General features: G+C 43.7%; 1 protein-coding gene across 1 annotated transcript in view; it reads right to left on the reverse strand.

Annotated features, from left to right (window-relative positions):
• The window catches only part of LOC139380523 (solute carrier family 4 member 3), a 92828-nt gene that overhangs the window by 44162 nt on the left and 30021 nt on the right, over positions 1-18645 (reverse strand). Inside the window, exons 3-5 of the mRNA XM_071123256.1 lie at positions 9286-9445; positions 8116-8375; positions 7322-7539 (exon numbers count right to left, since the gene is read on the reverse strand). Of these exons, the coding sequence (XP_070979357.1) occupies positions 7322-7539; positions 8116-8375; positions 9286-9445 (638 nt within the window). The remainder of the gene's footprint in view (positions 1-7321; positions 7540-8115; positions 8376-9285; positions 9446-18645) is intronic.

Raw genomic sequence — 18645 nt, forward strand, 5'->3', positions numbered from 1 at the left:
TCTACGACCCGCGCCTACCCAGAGAGACCAGCAGTCTGTCGCCGCTAACCCAGCTATTCTCCTCTGCTGCTAAGAAGGGGACTCTAACCCAGCTATTCTCCTCTGCTGCTAAGAAGGGGGACTCTTCTGTGAATATCAGAAGGACTTTATGATTCATTTGTCGCCCTCTCTGCGGGTTGTCTATTTTGCCATTATATACATCTGAAGAGGATCTATGTCTTCCCTGTGTTTTGACATTAAAGGACTCTGTTTTTGTTAAACCGCTTTTGGGTCCTCACTCACGTGCATAACAGAAGAATCTGACCAAGAATGGACCCAGCGACTTCGGATCCTCTCCACTCAGCCGTCGAGATCCAGGGAGCGATGCTAGGCAGACACGAGCAGGAATTGTCTGCTGCTCGACATGCCGTTGAGACCCTGGCCGTCCAAGTCTCCGACCTCACAGAACAGATTCACCATCTCCGCCTCGATCCACCGGCCACTTCCAGGGCTTTCGAATCTCCGGAGCCCAGAATCAATAACCCGCCGTGTTACTCTGGGGAGCCCACTGAATGCCGCTCGTTCCTCACCCAGTATGATATTGTGTTTTCTCTCCAGCCCAACACTTACTCCAGGAGCACAGCTCGTATCGCCTACGTCATATCTCTCCTTACTGGACGGGCTCGTGAGTGGGGCACGGCAATCTGGGATGCGAGGGCTGAGTGTACTAACCAGTATCAGGACTTTAAGGAGGAGATGATACGGGTTTTTGATCGTTCTGTTTTTGGGGAGGAAGCTTCCAGGGTCCTGTCTTCCCTATGTCAAGGTAATCGATCCATAACAGATTACTCTATTGAGTTTCGCACTCTTGCTGCCTCCAGTGACTGGAACGAGCCGGCTTTGCTCGCTCGTTTTCTGGAGGGTCTCCGCGCGGAGGTAAAGGATGAGATTCTCTCCCGGGAGGTTCCTTCCAGCGTGGATTCCTTGATTGAACTCGCTATTCGCATAGAGCGACGGGTTGATCTTCGTCACCGAGCTCGTGGAAAGGAGCTCGCGTTCTCCGTTGCCCCCCTCTCCGCATCACTACCATCTTCCTACGCCGGCTCGGGTGCTGAGCCTATGCAGCTGGGGGGTATCCGCATCTCGACTAAGGAGAGGGAACGGAGAATCACCAACCGCCTCTGTCTCTATTGCGGTTCCGCTGGTCATTTTGTCACTTCATGTCCAGTAAAAGCCAGAGCTCATCAGTAAGCGGAGGGCTACTGGTGAGCGCTACTACTCTGGTCTCTCCTTCAAGATCCTGCACTACCTTGTCGGTCCATCTACGCTGGACCGGTTCGTCAGCTTCCTGCAGTGCCTTGATAGACTCTGGGGCGGAGGGCTGTTTTATGGACAAGACCTGGGCTCGGGAACATGACATTCCTCTCAGACAGTTAAGGGAGCCCACGGCCTTGTTCGCTTTGGATGGTAGTTCTCTCCCCAGGATTCAGCGTGAGACGCTACCTTTAACCCTCACTGTCTCTGGTAATCATAGCGAAACCCTTTCTTTTTTAATTTTTCGTTCACCTTTTACACCTGTTGTTTTGGGCCATCCCTGGCTAGTTTGTCATAATCCTTCTATTAATTGGTCTAGTAATTCTATCCTCTCCTGGAACGTCTCTTGTCATGTGAAATGTTTAATGTCTGCTATCCCTCCTGTTTCCTCTGTCTCTTCTTCACAGGAGGAGCCTGGTGATTTGACGGGGGTGCCAGAGGAATATCACGATCTGCGCACGGTGTTCAGTCGGTCCAGGGCCACCTCTCTTCCTCCGCACCGGTCGTATGATTGTAGTATTGATCTCCTTCCGGGAACCACTCCCCCCCGGGGTAGACTATACTCTCTGTCGGCTCCCGAACGTAAGGCTCTCGAAGATTATTTGTCTGTAGCTCTTGACGCCGGTACCATAGTCCCCTCCTCCTCTCCCGCCGGAGCGGGGTTTTTTTTTGTTAAGAAGAAGGACGGGTCCCTGCGCCCCTGCATAGATTATCGAGGGCTGAATGACATAACAGTGAAGAATCGTTATCCGCTCCCTCTTATGTCTTCAGCCTTCGAGATCCTGCAGGGAGCCAGGTTTTTCACTAAGTTGGACCTTCGTAACGCTTACCATCTCGTGCGCATCAGGGAGGGGGACGAGTGGAAAACGGCGTTTAACACTCCGTTAGGGCACTTTGAATACCGGGTTCTTCCTTTCGGCCTCGCTAACGCTCCAGCTGTCTTTCAGGCATTAGTCAATGACGTCCTGAGAGACATGCTGAACATCTTTGTTTTCGTTTACCTTGACGATATCCTGATTTTTTCACCGTCACTCCAGATTCATGTTCAGCACGTTCGACGTGTCCTCCAGCGCCTTTTAGAGAATTGTCTTTTTGTGAAGGCTGAGAAGTGCACTTTTCATGCCTCCTCCGTCACATTTCTCGGTTCTGTTATTTCCGCTGAAGGCATTAAGATGGATCCCGCTAAGGTCCAAGCTGTCATTGATTGGCCCGTTCCTAAGTCACGCGTCGAGCTGCAGCGCTTTCTCGGCTTCGCGAATTTCTATCGTCGTTTCATCCGTAATTTCGGTCAGGTGGCAGCTCCTCTCACAGCCCTTACTTCTGTCAAGACGTGCTTTAAGTGGTCCGTTTCCGCCCAGGGAGCTTTTGATCTCCTCAGGAATCGTTTTACATCCGCACCTATCCTTGTTACACCTGACGTCTCTAGACAGTTCGTTGTCGAGGTTGACGCGTCAGAGGTGGGCGTGGGAGCCATTCTTTCTCAGCGCTCCCTCTCTGACGACAAGGTCCACCCTTGCGCGTATTTTTCTCATCGCCTGTCGCCGTCGGAACGTAACTATGATGTGGGAAACCGCGAACTGCTCGCCATCCGCTTAGCCCTAGGCGAATGGCGACAGTGGTTGGAGGGGGCGACCGTTCCTTTTGTCGTTTGGACTGACCATAGGAACCTTGAGTACATCCGTTCTGCCAAACGACTTAATGCGCGTCAGGCTCGTTGGGCGCTGTTTTTCGCTCGTTTCGAGTTCGTAATTTCTTATCGTCCGGGCTCTAAGAACACCAAGCCTGATGCTTTATCTCGTCTCTTCAGTTCTTCAGTAGCCTCCACTGACCCCGAGGGGATTCTCCCTGAGGGGCGTGTTGTCGGGTTGACTGTCTGGGGAATTGAGAGGCAGGTAAAGCAAGCACTCACTCACACTCCGTCGCCGCGCGCTTGTCCTAGGAACCTTCTTTTCGTTCCCGTTCCTACTCGTCTGGCCGTTCTTCAGTGGGCTCACTCTGCCAAGTTAGCCGGCCACCCCGGCGTTCGGGGTACGCTTGCTTCCATTCGCCAGCGTTTTTGGTGGCCCACTCGGGAGCATGACACGCGTCGTTTCGTGGCTGCTTGTTCGGTCTGCGCGCAGACTAAGTCCGGTAAGTCCGGTAACTCCCCTCCTGCCGGCCGTCTCAGACCGCTTCCCATTCCCTCTCGACCGTGGTCTCACATCGCCTTCGATTTTATCACCGGACTGCCTTCGTCAGCGGGGAAGACTGTTATTCTTACGGTTGTCGATAGGTTCTCTAAGGCGGCTCATTTTATTCCCCTCGCTAAGCTCCCTTCTGCTAAAGAAACGGCACAAATCATCATCGAGAATGTTTTCAGAATTCATGGCCTTCCGTCAGACGTCGTTTCGGACAGGGGTCCGCAATTCACGTCTCAATTTTGGAGGGAGTTTTGCCGTTTGATTGGGGCTTGCGTCAGTCTCTCTTCCGGCTTTCACCCCCAGTCTAACGGTCAAGCAGAACGGGCCAATCAGACTATTGGTCGCATCTTACGCAGTCTTTCTTTTCGTAACCCTGCGTCTTGGTCAGAACAGCTCCCCTGGGCAGAATACGCCCACTACTCGCTTCCTTCGTCTGCGACCGGGCTATCTCCTTTTCAGAGTAGCCTCGGGTACCAGCCTCTGCTGTTCTCGTCTCAGTTCGCCGAGTCCAGCGTTCCATCCGCTCAGGCTTTTGTCCAACGTTGCGAGCGCACCTGGAAGAGGGTCAGGTCTGCACTTTGCCGTTATAGGGCGCAGACTGTGAGAGCCGCTAATAAGCGTAGAACTAAGAGTCCTAGATATTGTCGCGGTCAGAGAGTTTGGCTCTCCACTCAGAACCTTCCCCTTAAGACAGCTTCTCGCAAGTTGACCCCGCGGTTCATTGGTCCGTTCCGTATTTCTCAGATCATTAATCCTGTCGCAGTGCGACTTCTCCTTCCGCGATATCTTTGTCGCGTCCACCCGGTCTTCCATGTCTCCTGTGTTAAGCCCGTTCTTCGCGCCCCCGCTCGTCTTCCCCCCCCCCCATCCTTGTCGAGGGCGCACCTATCTACAGGGTCCGTAAGATTTTGGACATGCGTCCTCGGGGCCATGGTCATCAGTACCTAGTGGATTGGGAGGGGTACGGTCCTGAGGAAAGGAGTTGGGTTCCCTCTCGGGACGTGCTGGACCGTTCGCTGATCGATGATTTCCTCCGTTGCCGCCATTCGAGTGCGCCAGGAGGCGCTCGGTGAGTGGGGGGGTACTGTCATGTATTGTCATATCATGTCTTGTTCCTGTTCTTTCTCTTCACTCCGTCTCCCTCTGCTGGTTGATTAGGTCTCTATTTCTCTCTCTGTTCCTGCTTCTGTCTTTGTCAGATTCTCGTTTGAGTTTCTCATGCCAGAACCAAACTATCGTCTCGTTTGCTTCACCCTTGTCCCGTCCTGTCGGAATCTGCCTGTTCATCTGATGCTACGTGTGATCAGGTACCTCTGTCCTCTACGACCCGCGCCTACCCAGAGAGACCAGCAGTCTGTCGCCGCTAACCCAGCTATTCTCCTCTGCTGCTAAGAAGGGGACTCTAACCCAGCTATTCTCCTCTGCTGCTAAGAAGGGGGACTCTTCTGTGAATATCAGAAGGACTTTATGATTCATTTGTCGCCCTCTCTGCGGGTTGTCTATTTTGCCATTATATACATCTGAAGAGGATCTACGTCTTCTCTGTGTTTTGACATTAAAGGACTCTGTTTTTGTTAAACCGCTTTTGGGTCCTCACTCACGTGCATAACACCTTTCCTGTCATTATTGAAAGAGATTGTGATATCTCACATCTCACAATTTTGGCTACATAATGTTAGATCCCTCACTTCCAAGGCAGTCATAGTCAATTAACTAATATTGATGTGATTGGCCTGACTGAAACATGTCTCAAGCCTGATGAATTTACTGTGTTAAATGAGGCCTCTCCTCCTGGTTACACTAGTGACCATATCCCCCGTGCATCCTGAAAAGTCGGAGGTGTTGTAAACATTTACAACAGCAAAACAAAAATCTAAACATTTCAAAAAAATAAAAAGTCCACGTTTTCATCTTTTGAGAATCTAGTCATGAAATCTTTGCAGCCTACTCAATCACTTTTTATAGCTACTGTTTACAGGCCTCCTGGGCCGTATACAACGTTCCTCACTGAGTTCCCTGGAATCCTATTGGACCTTGTGTAGTCATGGCAGATAATATTCTGCCAGATACGTTTTGATGACTTTAATATTCACATTGAAAAGTCCACAGACCCACTCCAAAAGGCTTTCGGGGCAACTCCGTGGGTTTTGTCCAACGTCTCCGGACCCTGGATCTAGATTTGTCCTGTGGACTGGCTGACTTTTTCCTCATAGTCCTGGACTATCAGATCACCATCTTATTACGTTTGCAATCGTAACAAATAATCTGCTCAGACCTCAACCAAGGATCATCAAAAGATTCCTAGATGCTATTCCAGACTCCCTCCACTTACCCAAGGATGTCGGAGTACAAAAATTAGGTTAACCACTTAACTGAGGATCTAAATTTGCGTAATACTCTAGATGCAGTCGCACCCCTAAAAACAAAAAAACATTTGTCAAAAGAAATGTGCTCCCTGGTATACAGAAAATACCTGACCCTGAAGCAATCTTTCAGAAAATTGGAACAAAAATGGCACTCCACCAAATTGGATGTCTTCCGGCTAGCTTGGAAAGACAGAACCGTGCAATATCGAAGAGCCCTCACTGCTGCTCGATCATCCTATTTTTCCAACCCAATTCGAGGAGAATAAGAACAATCCAAAATGTATTTTTGATACTGTCGCAAAGCTAACTAAAAAGCATTATTCAACAAGAGAGGATGGCTTTTACTTCAGTAGTGATGAATTCATGAACTTCTTCAATTAACTTCATTATCATTAGAAACTTCATGATCATTAGAAAGCTAATTGCGGACTCCTCTTTGAATCTGTGTATTTCTCCAAAGTTCAGTTGTCCTGAGTCAGCACAGAAGTGCCATGATCTAGGATCAATGGAGACACTCACGTTTTTTAATCCTGTATCTCATGACACATTAATGAAAATAGTCATGGCCTCTAAACCCTCAAGCTGCATACTGGACTCTATTCCAACTAAACTACTGAAAGAGCTACTTCCTGTGCTTGGCACTCCTATTTTTAGTTCTGATGTACTGACCTGTTGCACCGTCTACAACCACTGTGATTATTATTTGACTCTGCTGGTAATCTATGAACTTTTGAACATCTTGAAGAACAATCTGGCCTTAATGGCCATGTACCTCCCCCCGGCACAGCCAGAAAAGGTCTGGCCACCACCCAAAGCATGGTTCCTGCCTTTCTAGAGAGTTTTTCCGAGCCACAGTGGTTCTACATCTACATTGCTTGCTGTTTGGAGTTTTAGGCTGGGTTTCTGTATAGCACATCATTACACATTCTGTATAGCACGTTTCTGTATGTCACATCTGCTGATGTAAAAAGGGCTTTAAAAATATGTTGATTGATTGATTGAAGAAATCCAAGGGGACTGAATACTTTTGCAAGGCACTGGAAATGCTTTGATGTTTTTAGATGTTCACTTAAAAACAGAAATCTACTGGAATCGGGCATAATGAGCATTGACTGTTTGAAGTGTACAAAATGAATAGCATTGTAGGACGAGCTGGTATTTGCATTGTCTGATGAGATTTTAAAGATCTTAAAATGTTAAGTACGGACCTCTGTCACCCAAAACAAATATTGTAGGCACTGTACTATTTTAGTGCACTTCAGTTTTGAGTTTTCTTAATGTATCATTTATTATGCATATAATCTAGCTAGTAACATCCTAGTTTCACCTCGTGCCTTACGGCGAGGTGTGTTAACAAAATATTAAATGTTGGATGGTTACTGGATATCGTAGTGAACAATACAAATGCCTGATTTGAAAATACTAATTGTTTCACACCACAGCCAATACACTGTCTATTGTCTTGCTAGCTACTGGGCCCACCTGTTGTTGGACTCTTCATCACCTTCCTCATCCTCCGGTTGATCCCGAACCTCCTGTTGCTGTTCCCCCTCCTCCTCCTCCTCCTCCTCCTCCTCCACCACCACCTCCTCTGCCGTGGCCAGTGTGGCCTTCTCTGGCGGCAGATGTTGTTCGCTCTCCATGTGGAAGGAAGTGAAAGGGAGAGCCGGTTGCAAATCCTCCTCACTCCCCAAGCTAAACTGAGAGGAGACGTAGTTGGTTACAGTGGTCCTAGTACAAGGAATCCCTAACAGCTTCATCTGAAGGTTCAATCTAAAGGCCAGTTGATTGAGTTTAAGTGCCTGGACTGTGAGTGTCAGTTCAAGTCAGGTGCTGTCCTGTTCCAGTCAGGCGAACAAGGTGTCGAACATAGGACTCCTAGCTCTCCCTCTCTCTCTAGGGCACCTGTTAGACTAGTACTTGGCAGATATTCATCTTTCCTGTGTCAGCTACTGCCCGCTTTTTATTAAAGGTCTCATATTACACAGTAGACCAAAATCCCCAGCCAACTTCACACATCACATGTTGAGCGTGACGGACATTTTTCTCTGGATCGGCTTTGAAATTAATATACTGAATTAATATATATAACAGATTAATATACTAGACTCCTACTTGCAACACTCAAAACATTGTAGCGCACTGTATAAAGAATAAAGGATACATAGCAATAATACACAGCAAATTATCCAGTGTTAAATCAACACTGGGGAATTTGCTGTGCAGGCATTCTGATTGGCTGTCAGACATTATCACAACTTTCTTTGTTAAATTACCTGTGGTTGGTTGTCAGGCTGCTCAGTGGGCGTGGCCTCTTGGTCCCGCCCCTCTGTCTCAGACTCCGCCTCCTCCTCCTCATCTACCTCATGGATGGTGGGCGTGACCTCCGAGGGCGGCATGGAGGTCTTTTTTTTCTTTCGTTTCTTCTTGCGCCGGCGGTCGCTGTCCATGCTGAGCACCCGCTTGCGTAGGCGCTGGGGCGGGGGCAGGTGGGTGGACAGGGGGTGGTGAGTGTGGTGAAAGGTGTGCCGATGATCTGTGAAAGGGAACGTAGGAGTTTAAGTGAGAATAATGGCAAAGCATGCCGGCATAGTGCATTGTGAAGAAGTGTTATGAGCATTTACAGCCCCTTTATAACATCTTACAGGTTGTTTTCAATAAAACGTCACTATATGGTGTAGAGTGTTCAATTTTCCTGCTGTGGGGCAAGCAGACCCAGAGCTCCGCTAAAACCATTGACAACTGCGTGCCGTTTGTTAAATAAATGTTAACTATTTGGTTGTAATGTCATCACCTCATGAAGAGCAGCCCTACAGATTTCAGATTATTCCATGCAAAACAATTGCTCACATTTAGCTCTATCATCAGTTAAGCAGCAAGTAACTGCATGCTTATGTGTCGGTGTATGCACCTAGGCCGTGTTTGCCGTGGTGCTGTTGGTTGATGTTTACTTTCCAAGCTACAGGTAGAAACGTTGTACAGTTGGCTGAACATTTAGTGTTAAGCAGACAAAATGTACTTTTCTTCTCCAACTAGCGCAGTTAAGTAACAAGAGTGTTCAATTACGATTGCTGCTGACAGGCATGATATAGGCTACATTGATTGATGGACCATGTCAAATTGGCTAGCTAGCTATTAACAGATCACTACAATATGGCAAGTTAACAAGGGTACTTTTAGGGGATGAGCTACACTATATCCAAATATTGTTTCATTTGCTTGCCATCTATAGTGGCGATGACAGTAGTCCAACTGACAACTTTACTAGGTTGAGGACTTGCCGATATCAAGCTGTTTCCAAAAGCATTATACCGGCAGGCTTAAGGAACCCCAACACTGATTTATGTTAGCAAAAACTGTTAAAAGCAGACATCCTGGGAACTTTTTCCCTGTGTTCTACAAAAGCATACCAGTATAGAAGTCTACAGATTAGTGAAAGGGCTTACACTCAAAATCCTTTTCGTTGTAGTTGCGGCCCATTTTTTCTCCGCTGCTGAACACGGACTCAGTGATGATGTCCCCGAACCTCTCCACTGATAATGCCTTCTCCCAGTCCTCCTCCTCCTCTTCCTGCTCCTCTGTGGAACCTTCCTCATCCTCCTCCTCCTGTAGGAGAGAGAGAGAGAGAGAGAGAGAGAGAGAGAGAGAGAGAGAGAGAGAGAGAGAGAGAGAGAGAGAATAGGGGAGTTTGTGCATATGTTGTCAATGTCACAAATTCTGCAGTTACCAAGTGGTTTATAGTCAAGCTACATCAATCGCGTTCCTACATATGTAATTACTCCACTGTATTACAATGGTTACCTAAATAAGCCAACTTTCAGTGTGTCAGAGAGTCGTCACAGACAGTGCAGTCTATTCACTATTCAGTGTGCATGTGTGTAGGGTAAGTGATAGGATAGGTAAAGGTATGTAATAGTAGCATGACCAACTGTACCAGATAAGACAAACCAAAATACGTTAACAGACAGTATCAGTGTCCACTCCATAGTACTATGTATATACAAGAGGACCTGTCATTAGCCATCTACTCACGTGCAGTGGATCGATGCAGCAGAGCGCTGAGAGAGGGTGAGGCTAGCCTAATGCACTGCTGGGCTCTCTACTAACACTTTTTCATTGTTGTCATGTTGTGTTGCTACCATGTTGTGTTGTCATGTGCTGCTGCCATGTTTATGTTGTTGTCTTAGGTCTCTCTTTATGTAGTGTTGTGTTGTCTCTCGTGTCGTGATGTGTGTTTTGTCTTCTATTTTTATTCAATTTATTTTTAAAGCCACCATCCCCACAGGAGACCTTTTGCGTTTTGGTAGGCCATCATTGTAAATAAGAGATTGTTCTTAACTGACTTGCCTAGTTAAATAAAGGTCAAATAAAAACTGTAATAACACACTACTGTCGCTAATGGGCTTAAAAAAAAGAAGACACCTGTACCGTGTCAGATATAGAATTGAAATGTATTCAATTTTGAGTTTGCAGCCCAATATTACACTTTATCACAGATGACTGAAATCTAACAAAACTGTTTTTACATAGAAACACCAGGTTTTCATCTTTTAAAAAAGAAATGTTTATTAATTATGAAAATATGAAAAATATGAATACCATTCCACTCGAGGCCACTAGGTAATTTGATTGCCGGAAAGGGCCCCACTAACACACTGCACTCTGGGAAGCCTAACTTCCCAGAGTGCCTTCCTTTAAATGAATTGTAGAGTTACCACCCATGACTGAATTTGACGAAGACAAGCTTGTTGCATTCATCCAATTTCAGTCCTCTGGAGTTCACCAAGTGAGCTCCTGAGTGAATATGTTTTCATTCAAATGTACTTTGTTTAAATGTCATAAAGAGTCAAAATCATGTTTTTCCTGAAATTGGATGATGCTTGAAGGAAACCAAATCAAAGTATGAAAAATGACTGTCCCTTCTACATTGATACAGTTTGATCATAAAGTTACTGGTCCCCTCCCCATGTCAAACACTTGGATTCAACATTAAGGGGACAAGGTGACATCACCTTAACTCTCATTTTAATACACCAATGGTAACATGATATTCCTTTACCTAATTAAAAGTACTGCCTTTTAACCAAAATCGGCGAAGGTGTGTTTGCAGTGGGGCGTGGTTTATATAGCTAGATAGCTACTCTACTGGTGCCAAAATTTGACTGCAAGGTGTCAGCAAATATAATTAAAAGTTGACCCTATTCATCTATGGCAAAGATACATATGTGTTTCCCCTTTCATCTATGTCTGGTGCAAGCTAGTTACTGGCTAGCTGTGTCTTCAGACAGCATGGAACGAAAGGGGGGAAGGGTCGTTAAAAACTCAGATTACAGTCAACACATCCGTCAGTGCTGATTTGAACCGCATAACAAGAGACAAGCCAAACAGGAGATGTAGGAAAAAAATGATGTATCACTGATGCAATTTCAATGTTGTTTGAGTTGCACTGTGTGTCACCAAATTTGCTTGAGATAATTTTACTGCAATGCTGCCCACTGCATCCAAGTTGATTGACATAGGCGTTTGAAAGAGCTGCCAGTGAAGGCGAGCTCATGAATATAAGCTCCCTGCCCACTCAGCCTGTCTTTTCAAACGTCCTGGTAGTTAGCCATGAGAGAAAAAGTACTTTCAGAATGACTGTTCAGAACCTTTAACACAATACAATATAGCTGTGTTCAAATACTCATACTAACAGCACTAACCCTACTATTTCAGACATAAATTCAGCATGTAGTACGATTATTGGTCATAGTATAGATATAGTTAGTATGCCAAAAGTTCCCGGATGTCGTACTACATACGACAAACTATGAAGCACATAAGCAGTGGACACAATTTCCATGCTTTTAGGGCCCATAAGGCAATTATTTTGAAAATGGGCGTGGCTTCACAACATTTTCAGATTTGAAGAAAATGCCAGAAAATATGCAGCTGAAGAGAGGATACAAATTCAATGCTTTAACTAATTATGACAAATGTTAAGAAGTGTTGAGCAATGTGAAAAAGTACCCTTACAAAAAAAGATTGCAGTCAAGTGCAGTATAACTGTAGTATGCTGCAAATATTGCATCCAAATTAACACAGGTTATTTTACTGCAGTAATTTTGCTGTGTGACTGCAGTTAGAGTGCAAGATAACTGCAGTACACTATAGTTATTCTGCAATTACTGAATCCAAAATGCCACAGTTGACTGCACTTTTACTGCAGTTTCAAAACTGCAATCTTTTTTGTAAGAGTAATGACTTTTCAAATAAGTTACGTTATGTTGGCAATTTGTTAGCTATGCTAGCCTTATGAACCACACAGTTGCTTGCATGTACCAGTATGTTAGCTAACTACCTGAAGTTGGTTGGCTACTAATACATCAAACTTGCCTGTATATTAGCATAACTAACTAAAAACCCAACGTTTATTGACTTGATTATTCACGTCATTCTTAGCATAGCTAAGTAGTATAGTTATTTTTTCTTCTCAATGGACATTGTTAGTGAAGTCGGAAGTTATGCTAGTTAGTCGTTGTTATGCTAACAAGCTAGCAAGAAGTTGCATATCAACAGCATCAACTTCCGGCAGACAGGTGAAGCGCTTGTCCACTCAACTGAAAGGATACTGTTTGTTTACAATATACTAAAATAAAGTAATAGTATGTAGTATATACTCATTAAGTATGTAGTATACAGTATGTTATCTGATGGTCCAATCGCATTCTATCCCCTATCAACACTTTTTAACTGTTGGTGCCAACGAGAATGACATAAGAAAGTAGTCAAGATGACAAGCTTGATTGAGCCTCTGCCATGTATATCGAGTGTTACTGTATTACCTTATGCCTCACTTATTATGAAAATATATATGTTATTTTGAAGCTGCAAAAGTGGTCTACTCTAATGTATTTCATTCTACCTATAGGCTATATTAATATTTATATCTAAGATCCCAACAAACAAAATTTCCCTCCTGGGTGGGGATCCAAGAGAGGGGGGGGGGGGGGGGGGGCGTCGTAAACTCTCTCTCTCTCTGCACTGCAATATGAAGAAGTCAAAAATCCTTTGTGAGTAGAGAGAAACTCTGCCCCAAAACTTTAACATCAAAACGTTGGACATTGAAACAATATTTCTAATATAAATAATGTGAGAAATGGTTGGTGGGGCTCTAAACAATAATCATGTCAATCAGTTGTTGTTTTGTGATATCATTAAGGACAGTATAACCAAATAACGGTATCTCTACAAATGTATACATCCCAGTTATCAGATGTACATTTAAATGTTGTGGAAGTTATATGGTTAAATATGAAACTATTTGTGAATAGATGAAATGTGATTTTAGCTTTCTAAATGAGATTATTGTTTTTCATGTAAAGTTTTACCCAGTCAGTAACCACGCCCACTTGAGCACAGACATTATCCCGAGAGTGTTTATGAAAGGACTCCTAACAAAATGTACATTAGACCAGACAGCGTGGTGCAGTGGCTGCACGGCTGAGAAATGGTTTAAAACTAAAGACCAGTATATGTGCAGCACGAGCTGAATACTTTAAAGAAATGGTTTAAAGACTTCAATACCAGAAAATGGTTATACCCTCTGAAGCTCTCTCTCTCGATGAAGAAGAAGAAGAAGAAGAAGAAGAAGACTGCACGGGAACATTCAGCTTGCAGCTGTTTATGCACTGTTAGCCTAGGAAACTCGATTGAAGACCAGAGTCAAATAAGGGAAAAGGGGATACCTAGTCAGTTGTACAACGAAATGCATTCCACTGAAATGTGTCTTCGGCATTTAACCCAACCCCTTTCAATCAGAGAATTGCGAGGGGCTGCCATAATAGTCAGCCACGTCTTCAGCACCCAGGGAACAGTAGGTTAACTGCCTTGCTCAGGGGCAAAATGACAGATGTTTGCCTTCTCAACTCGGAGATTCAATCCAGCAACTTTTCGGTTACTAGCCCAATGCTCTAGGCTACCTGCAATTTCCTCTCACTGCTATAGGTATTCTAAATAATTAGAGTGAAGGACAAGGCCCGCTTAACACTGAGTAGTACAGCTCCGGAAGATCCGTTCTAACAGAGCCTACACTTTCTGTCGTTTCCCCAAGGTGTTTGCAGCATTGTGATGTATTTGTAAAGTTGAAAATTGACCATAAGAGACTACATTTACCAGGTGTCCGCTCGGTGTCCTCCGTCGAAACTATTGCGTAATCTCCAGGTGCGTGCATTTTTCCATTTTGAACAGAGGAGAAACCAAACTGCCACGAGTGATTTATCATCGAATAGATATGTGAAAAACACCTTGAGGATTGATTCTAAACAACGTTTGCCATGTTTCTGTCGATATTATGGAGTTAATTTGGAAAAAAGTTTGCCGTTGTAATGACTGAATTTTCTGGGTTTTTTCTTAGCCAAACGTGATGAACAAAACGGAGCGATTTCTACTACACAAATAATATTTTTGGCAAAACTGAACATTGCTATCTAACTGAGAGTCTCCTCATTGAAAACATCCGAAGTTCTTCAAAGGTAAATTATTTTATTTGAATGCTTTTCTTGTTTTTGTGAAAATGTTGCCTGCTGAATGCTAGGCTTAATGCTCTGCTAGCTATCAATACTCTTACACAAATGCTTGTGTAGCTATGGTTGAAAAGCATTTTTTTGAAAATCTGAGATGACAGTGTTGTTAACAAAAGGCTAAGCTTGTGAGCCAATATATTTATTTCATTTCATTTGCGATTTTCATGAATAGTTAACGTTGCGTTATGCTAATGAGCTTGAGGCTATAATTATGTTCCCGGATACGGGATTGCTCGTCGCAACAGGTTAACTAAAATGTTCCCACGGTGCCCCAGATTACTACTTAATTAATTGTTATATGATTCATTTATTTGCTAAATAATTGAACTTGGTATATAATTATTCGATAAATAGCCATCACTGCATTAATGGTAGTCACATCACAACATCATGTGCTTATGATCATATATTTATACAAATTCAAATAACTGTTGTAGTTTTTGGTTCTTCATGAAATATTTGGCAGCCATCAAATAATTTTCGGGGGTTTTCAAATAACTTGCATATATTCAAATACCTTCAAATATTAATTGTTTTTCTGAGACTTGTATTTAAATATCAAAGAAAATCTATATCAACTATATTTGACTGCCTTGAGTATTTGAAAAGTTGGAATTTTCAAATAAATTACAAAATACAACAATTTTCTGCCCAGGTCTGCATGTGACTATAGCTCAGATGCACATTGTCAGAGGGGGCTTCTAGAGATGAGGTAGCCTCACCCTTTAGCTCCCATTGGCCTCCAGAAGCTTTCATCTGGGCTTTGAAGTTAAGACAAGAAGGGGTGGGGGTTGTTTGTTGAGGTGAGAAGGACCAACAGGTGCCTGTTCAGGAGGACAAAAACTGACAGGTACACTGTGTTGTTACTTGTTATAAGCATATATGAGCATTGGCCACCTGTTTTACAGTTGCACCAATACCACAACCATCATTTCTTCACAGCAAGTGTTCTGTATAAAACTATATTTCGATTCAAACACATCTGACAATGCATATAACTGCCCTGGTTTAAAAAGCATAATTAATATTTCATATGCTGTGGCTAGGAAAATCCAGCACAAAGAAGATCATTAAAATATTTAGAAGGTGCTGATTAGTGGAGTGATGCTGTGTGTGTGTGTGTGTGTGTCTTTCATCCAGACTCCATCTTTGACCTTACAGTAATACAGACGACACTACCTGTGAAGTCAGATGATATATCATTCTCCCCATCACAGACAAGTGGTTGGCCATGTGCCTGAGCCCAGTCCTCTGTGTGTGCGCGCTCGTTCACTTGTGCATGCGTGTGCATTTGTGTTGGTCAGTTTCTGGGCATTTGTAATCATGACAATGTCAGTCACTATGTCACTCTTGTCGCCTCCTATCTCCTTTGCATAATCTATGCTGACATAGTCCATGCCTGGATGCCATCCATCAAAATCTGTACTGATGCGTATGATGTCTTTATGCTACAGGCTAATGTCCAAAAAACAACCAGAGACACTCTACTACAAGAACTGAGTAAAGTGGTGATCTCCTGGCTAAAAGCCTTTGCACAGAAGAGAGAGAGAGGCGGAGAGCCATGGTGGATACACTGTTCTCCCAAGGGGGCCAAGAGGTTTATGTTAACTAAGTAAGTCAAGTCACAGGCTAATAATCTCATTTCATGTGAGTTATTTTATGTTAGGAAGTTACTCTCTGGCTATGAATGCCTTCAAGCTGCATTATCAAATGAGGGAGGTAATGTATGACTGTATGACATGTTTAGTACTGTATATTCAGATGAGTGGAATACAGTATTCAATCAGTATTCACTGTACTGTCAAGCTTACTGTCACAGTTAAAAATGGAATTCAAGGTTTTATCATGTTCAAACAACATTCGTCGGGTTGAGACAAGTGTCTTTATACACCTACCGTACAGGCACACAAATATTTGTTCCAAATCTACGCTTCAACTGAGAAAAGGACACAGGTAAAGAAGCAAAAGCACGATTTGAAGCATATTGCTTTTGACAACTATCTAAGCATCACATTGTACTCCCAACACAAGCATATTGGCCTGAATAGTGTTTGTCTCGTCTCTTCATCCTGCACATTGTATCTGGCTATTGTGTGAATGGTAATTGCCTTGTTGCTACATGTGGGCTTGAAAGAGTGCAGAAAAAAAGGTTATGGATTGCATTTACATTTGTGACACTGGCGAGACAAACAAAGGACGGCGCTAGGAATTCAGGATTGGCCTACAGATGTGTTTGTTCTCTCTTCACCAGGGCTCTGAGTAAACTGCAGATAGAGTTAGAAATGTCACAAGCAGCAGGCTCTGTGCTGTTAGAGCACTGATTATGCTTTTGTGTCCCAAGGCGCTACTGTGTCTCTGTAGAACTGTAGCCTACTCCCGACCAGTCACGTTGTACAGCGCCTTAGTGGTGCAGCGATCTAAGACACTGCTTCGCAGAGCAAGCTGTGTTGCTACAGATGCTGTTTCAATACCCGTGTCACGCCCTGACCTTAGAGAGCCTGTTTATTTCTCTATTTGGTTAGGTCAGGGAGTGATTTGGGTAGGCACTCTAGTTTTCTATTTCTTTGTTGGCCGGGTATGGTTCCCAATCAGAGGCAGCTGTCTATCGTTGTCTCTGGATGGGAATCATACTTAGGCAGCCTGTTTTCCACCTGAGTTTGTGGGATTTTGTTTTTGCATAGTTGCTGTGGAGCCTGCAGAACTTTACGTTAGTTTGTATTTTGTTGTTTTTTGGTGTCATTTGAAAATAAAGTAAGATGTACACTTTCCACGCTGCGCTTTGGTCCCATTCCGACGACGGACGTAACAACCCGTGCCGGTCTTGACTGGGAGACCCATGAGATGACTGTAGATTTTTGGTTTCTCTCCCTCTAAAAACAGAAATAAATATTCATAACAAACTGGCTTTACTTACAAATTAGTAACAATGTCTCACCCCATGTTCAAGAATGGCCTTTTTCTCGCTCTTTTTACATTATTTGAAAACGAAATCATCTCCAAAATATTGTTATTTTGGAAGCAGAGCAATTATTATTAATTTAGAATTATATAAAAGCTCCTTGGATATTCTCACAGATATATTATTAACCCTGTTATTAGCAGGACAATATATACAGTATTGGTCATATTGGTCATGGCACCCGAGTGGCACACAATGGGATTGCCTTGCAGTTCTTCAGCTGTATCCACTGAAATATCGGTGGGCGAGCAAGGTTCAAGTCATGAGGGCAGGGGGCACGGGATGGGGGAAGGGGGTTGGAGGAAGGGGGAGGGTGGACCCCCACCCTGCCCCACTGGGTAGCACAGAGCAACAATTTAAGGGGCATTGCACTAATAATGGCGCTGAAACATTCCTGCTGTTCTTAGAGCCAGTCTGCATGTTCAAACTAAAACAATGTAACTAATAATGGCGCGAAAAATGCCCCTTAGATATGATTTCGGAGGGCAGATATTATTGAATATTAAAGCATTAGACCTCTCACTAAAGGCGTCACTGAAAAGTTATACTTAAATCCGAACTGGATTTACTGAAAAAGGATATGAAAAGCACACATTTGGAAATCCCAAACTCTAAAAGTAATTGGAAAGATAGATACAAATTATTTGTGACATTGTGGTTACAATAAACAATGTAAACAAGATGCTGTGTTTTTATTTACAGTAGTGATTGACTGCTGGTGGCATTTTGAAAACAGGTTTTCCAACACTTGTAGGCCGATTAGCAGGACAATAGACTCTTTATTGCCCGGCTACTGTAGGTGTGACACCTTTTCAGTATTCTTCACCCTGCCACAAACTCCACCTTTAACACAGTTACCATTCAAAAACGAGCTGTTTATCTAAAAAAAAAAAAAAGATGACATTGCGACCAAAGAGAACAGACGAAATGGACATCGTCTTCATCAAGCCAGGTTATTTCTATGGCGCTACCTGTTCCAGGGTTAGGACCATAACCACGACAGGATCAAGAAAACTAAAGGTAGTTTGGTTTCAGTGCATTTTCTTCAAAGAAATGTATATAGCCTGTCAATGTGTAGGCATACTGTGTAATAAAATTGATAATGAAATAAAGGTTAATAAATCAAAAATGGTGTACTAAAAACGTGTTTTTGCAGAGCATACAACCATGCTGGCAACCCTCCGTGGAGATCAGAGGACAAAGGGCTGGACGACAGGCCGCACCGGATAAATACATGGTTGCCAAGAAAGAGGTTACTTTTGCTAGATTATTCAAATGTGTAT

The sequence above is a fragment of the Oncorhynchus clarkii genome, chromosome 22 (genome assembly GCF_045791955.1).
Source record: "Oncorhynchus clarkii lewisi isolate Uvic-CL-2024 chromosome 22, UVic_Ocla_1.0, whole genome shotgun sequence".
Classification (NCBI taxonomy): Eukaryota; Metazoa; Chordata; class Actinopteri; order Salmoniformes; family Salmonidae; genus Oncorhynchus; species Oncorhynchus clarkii.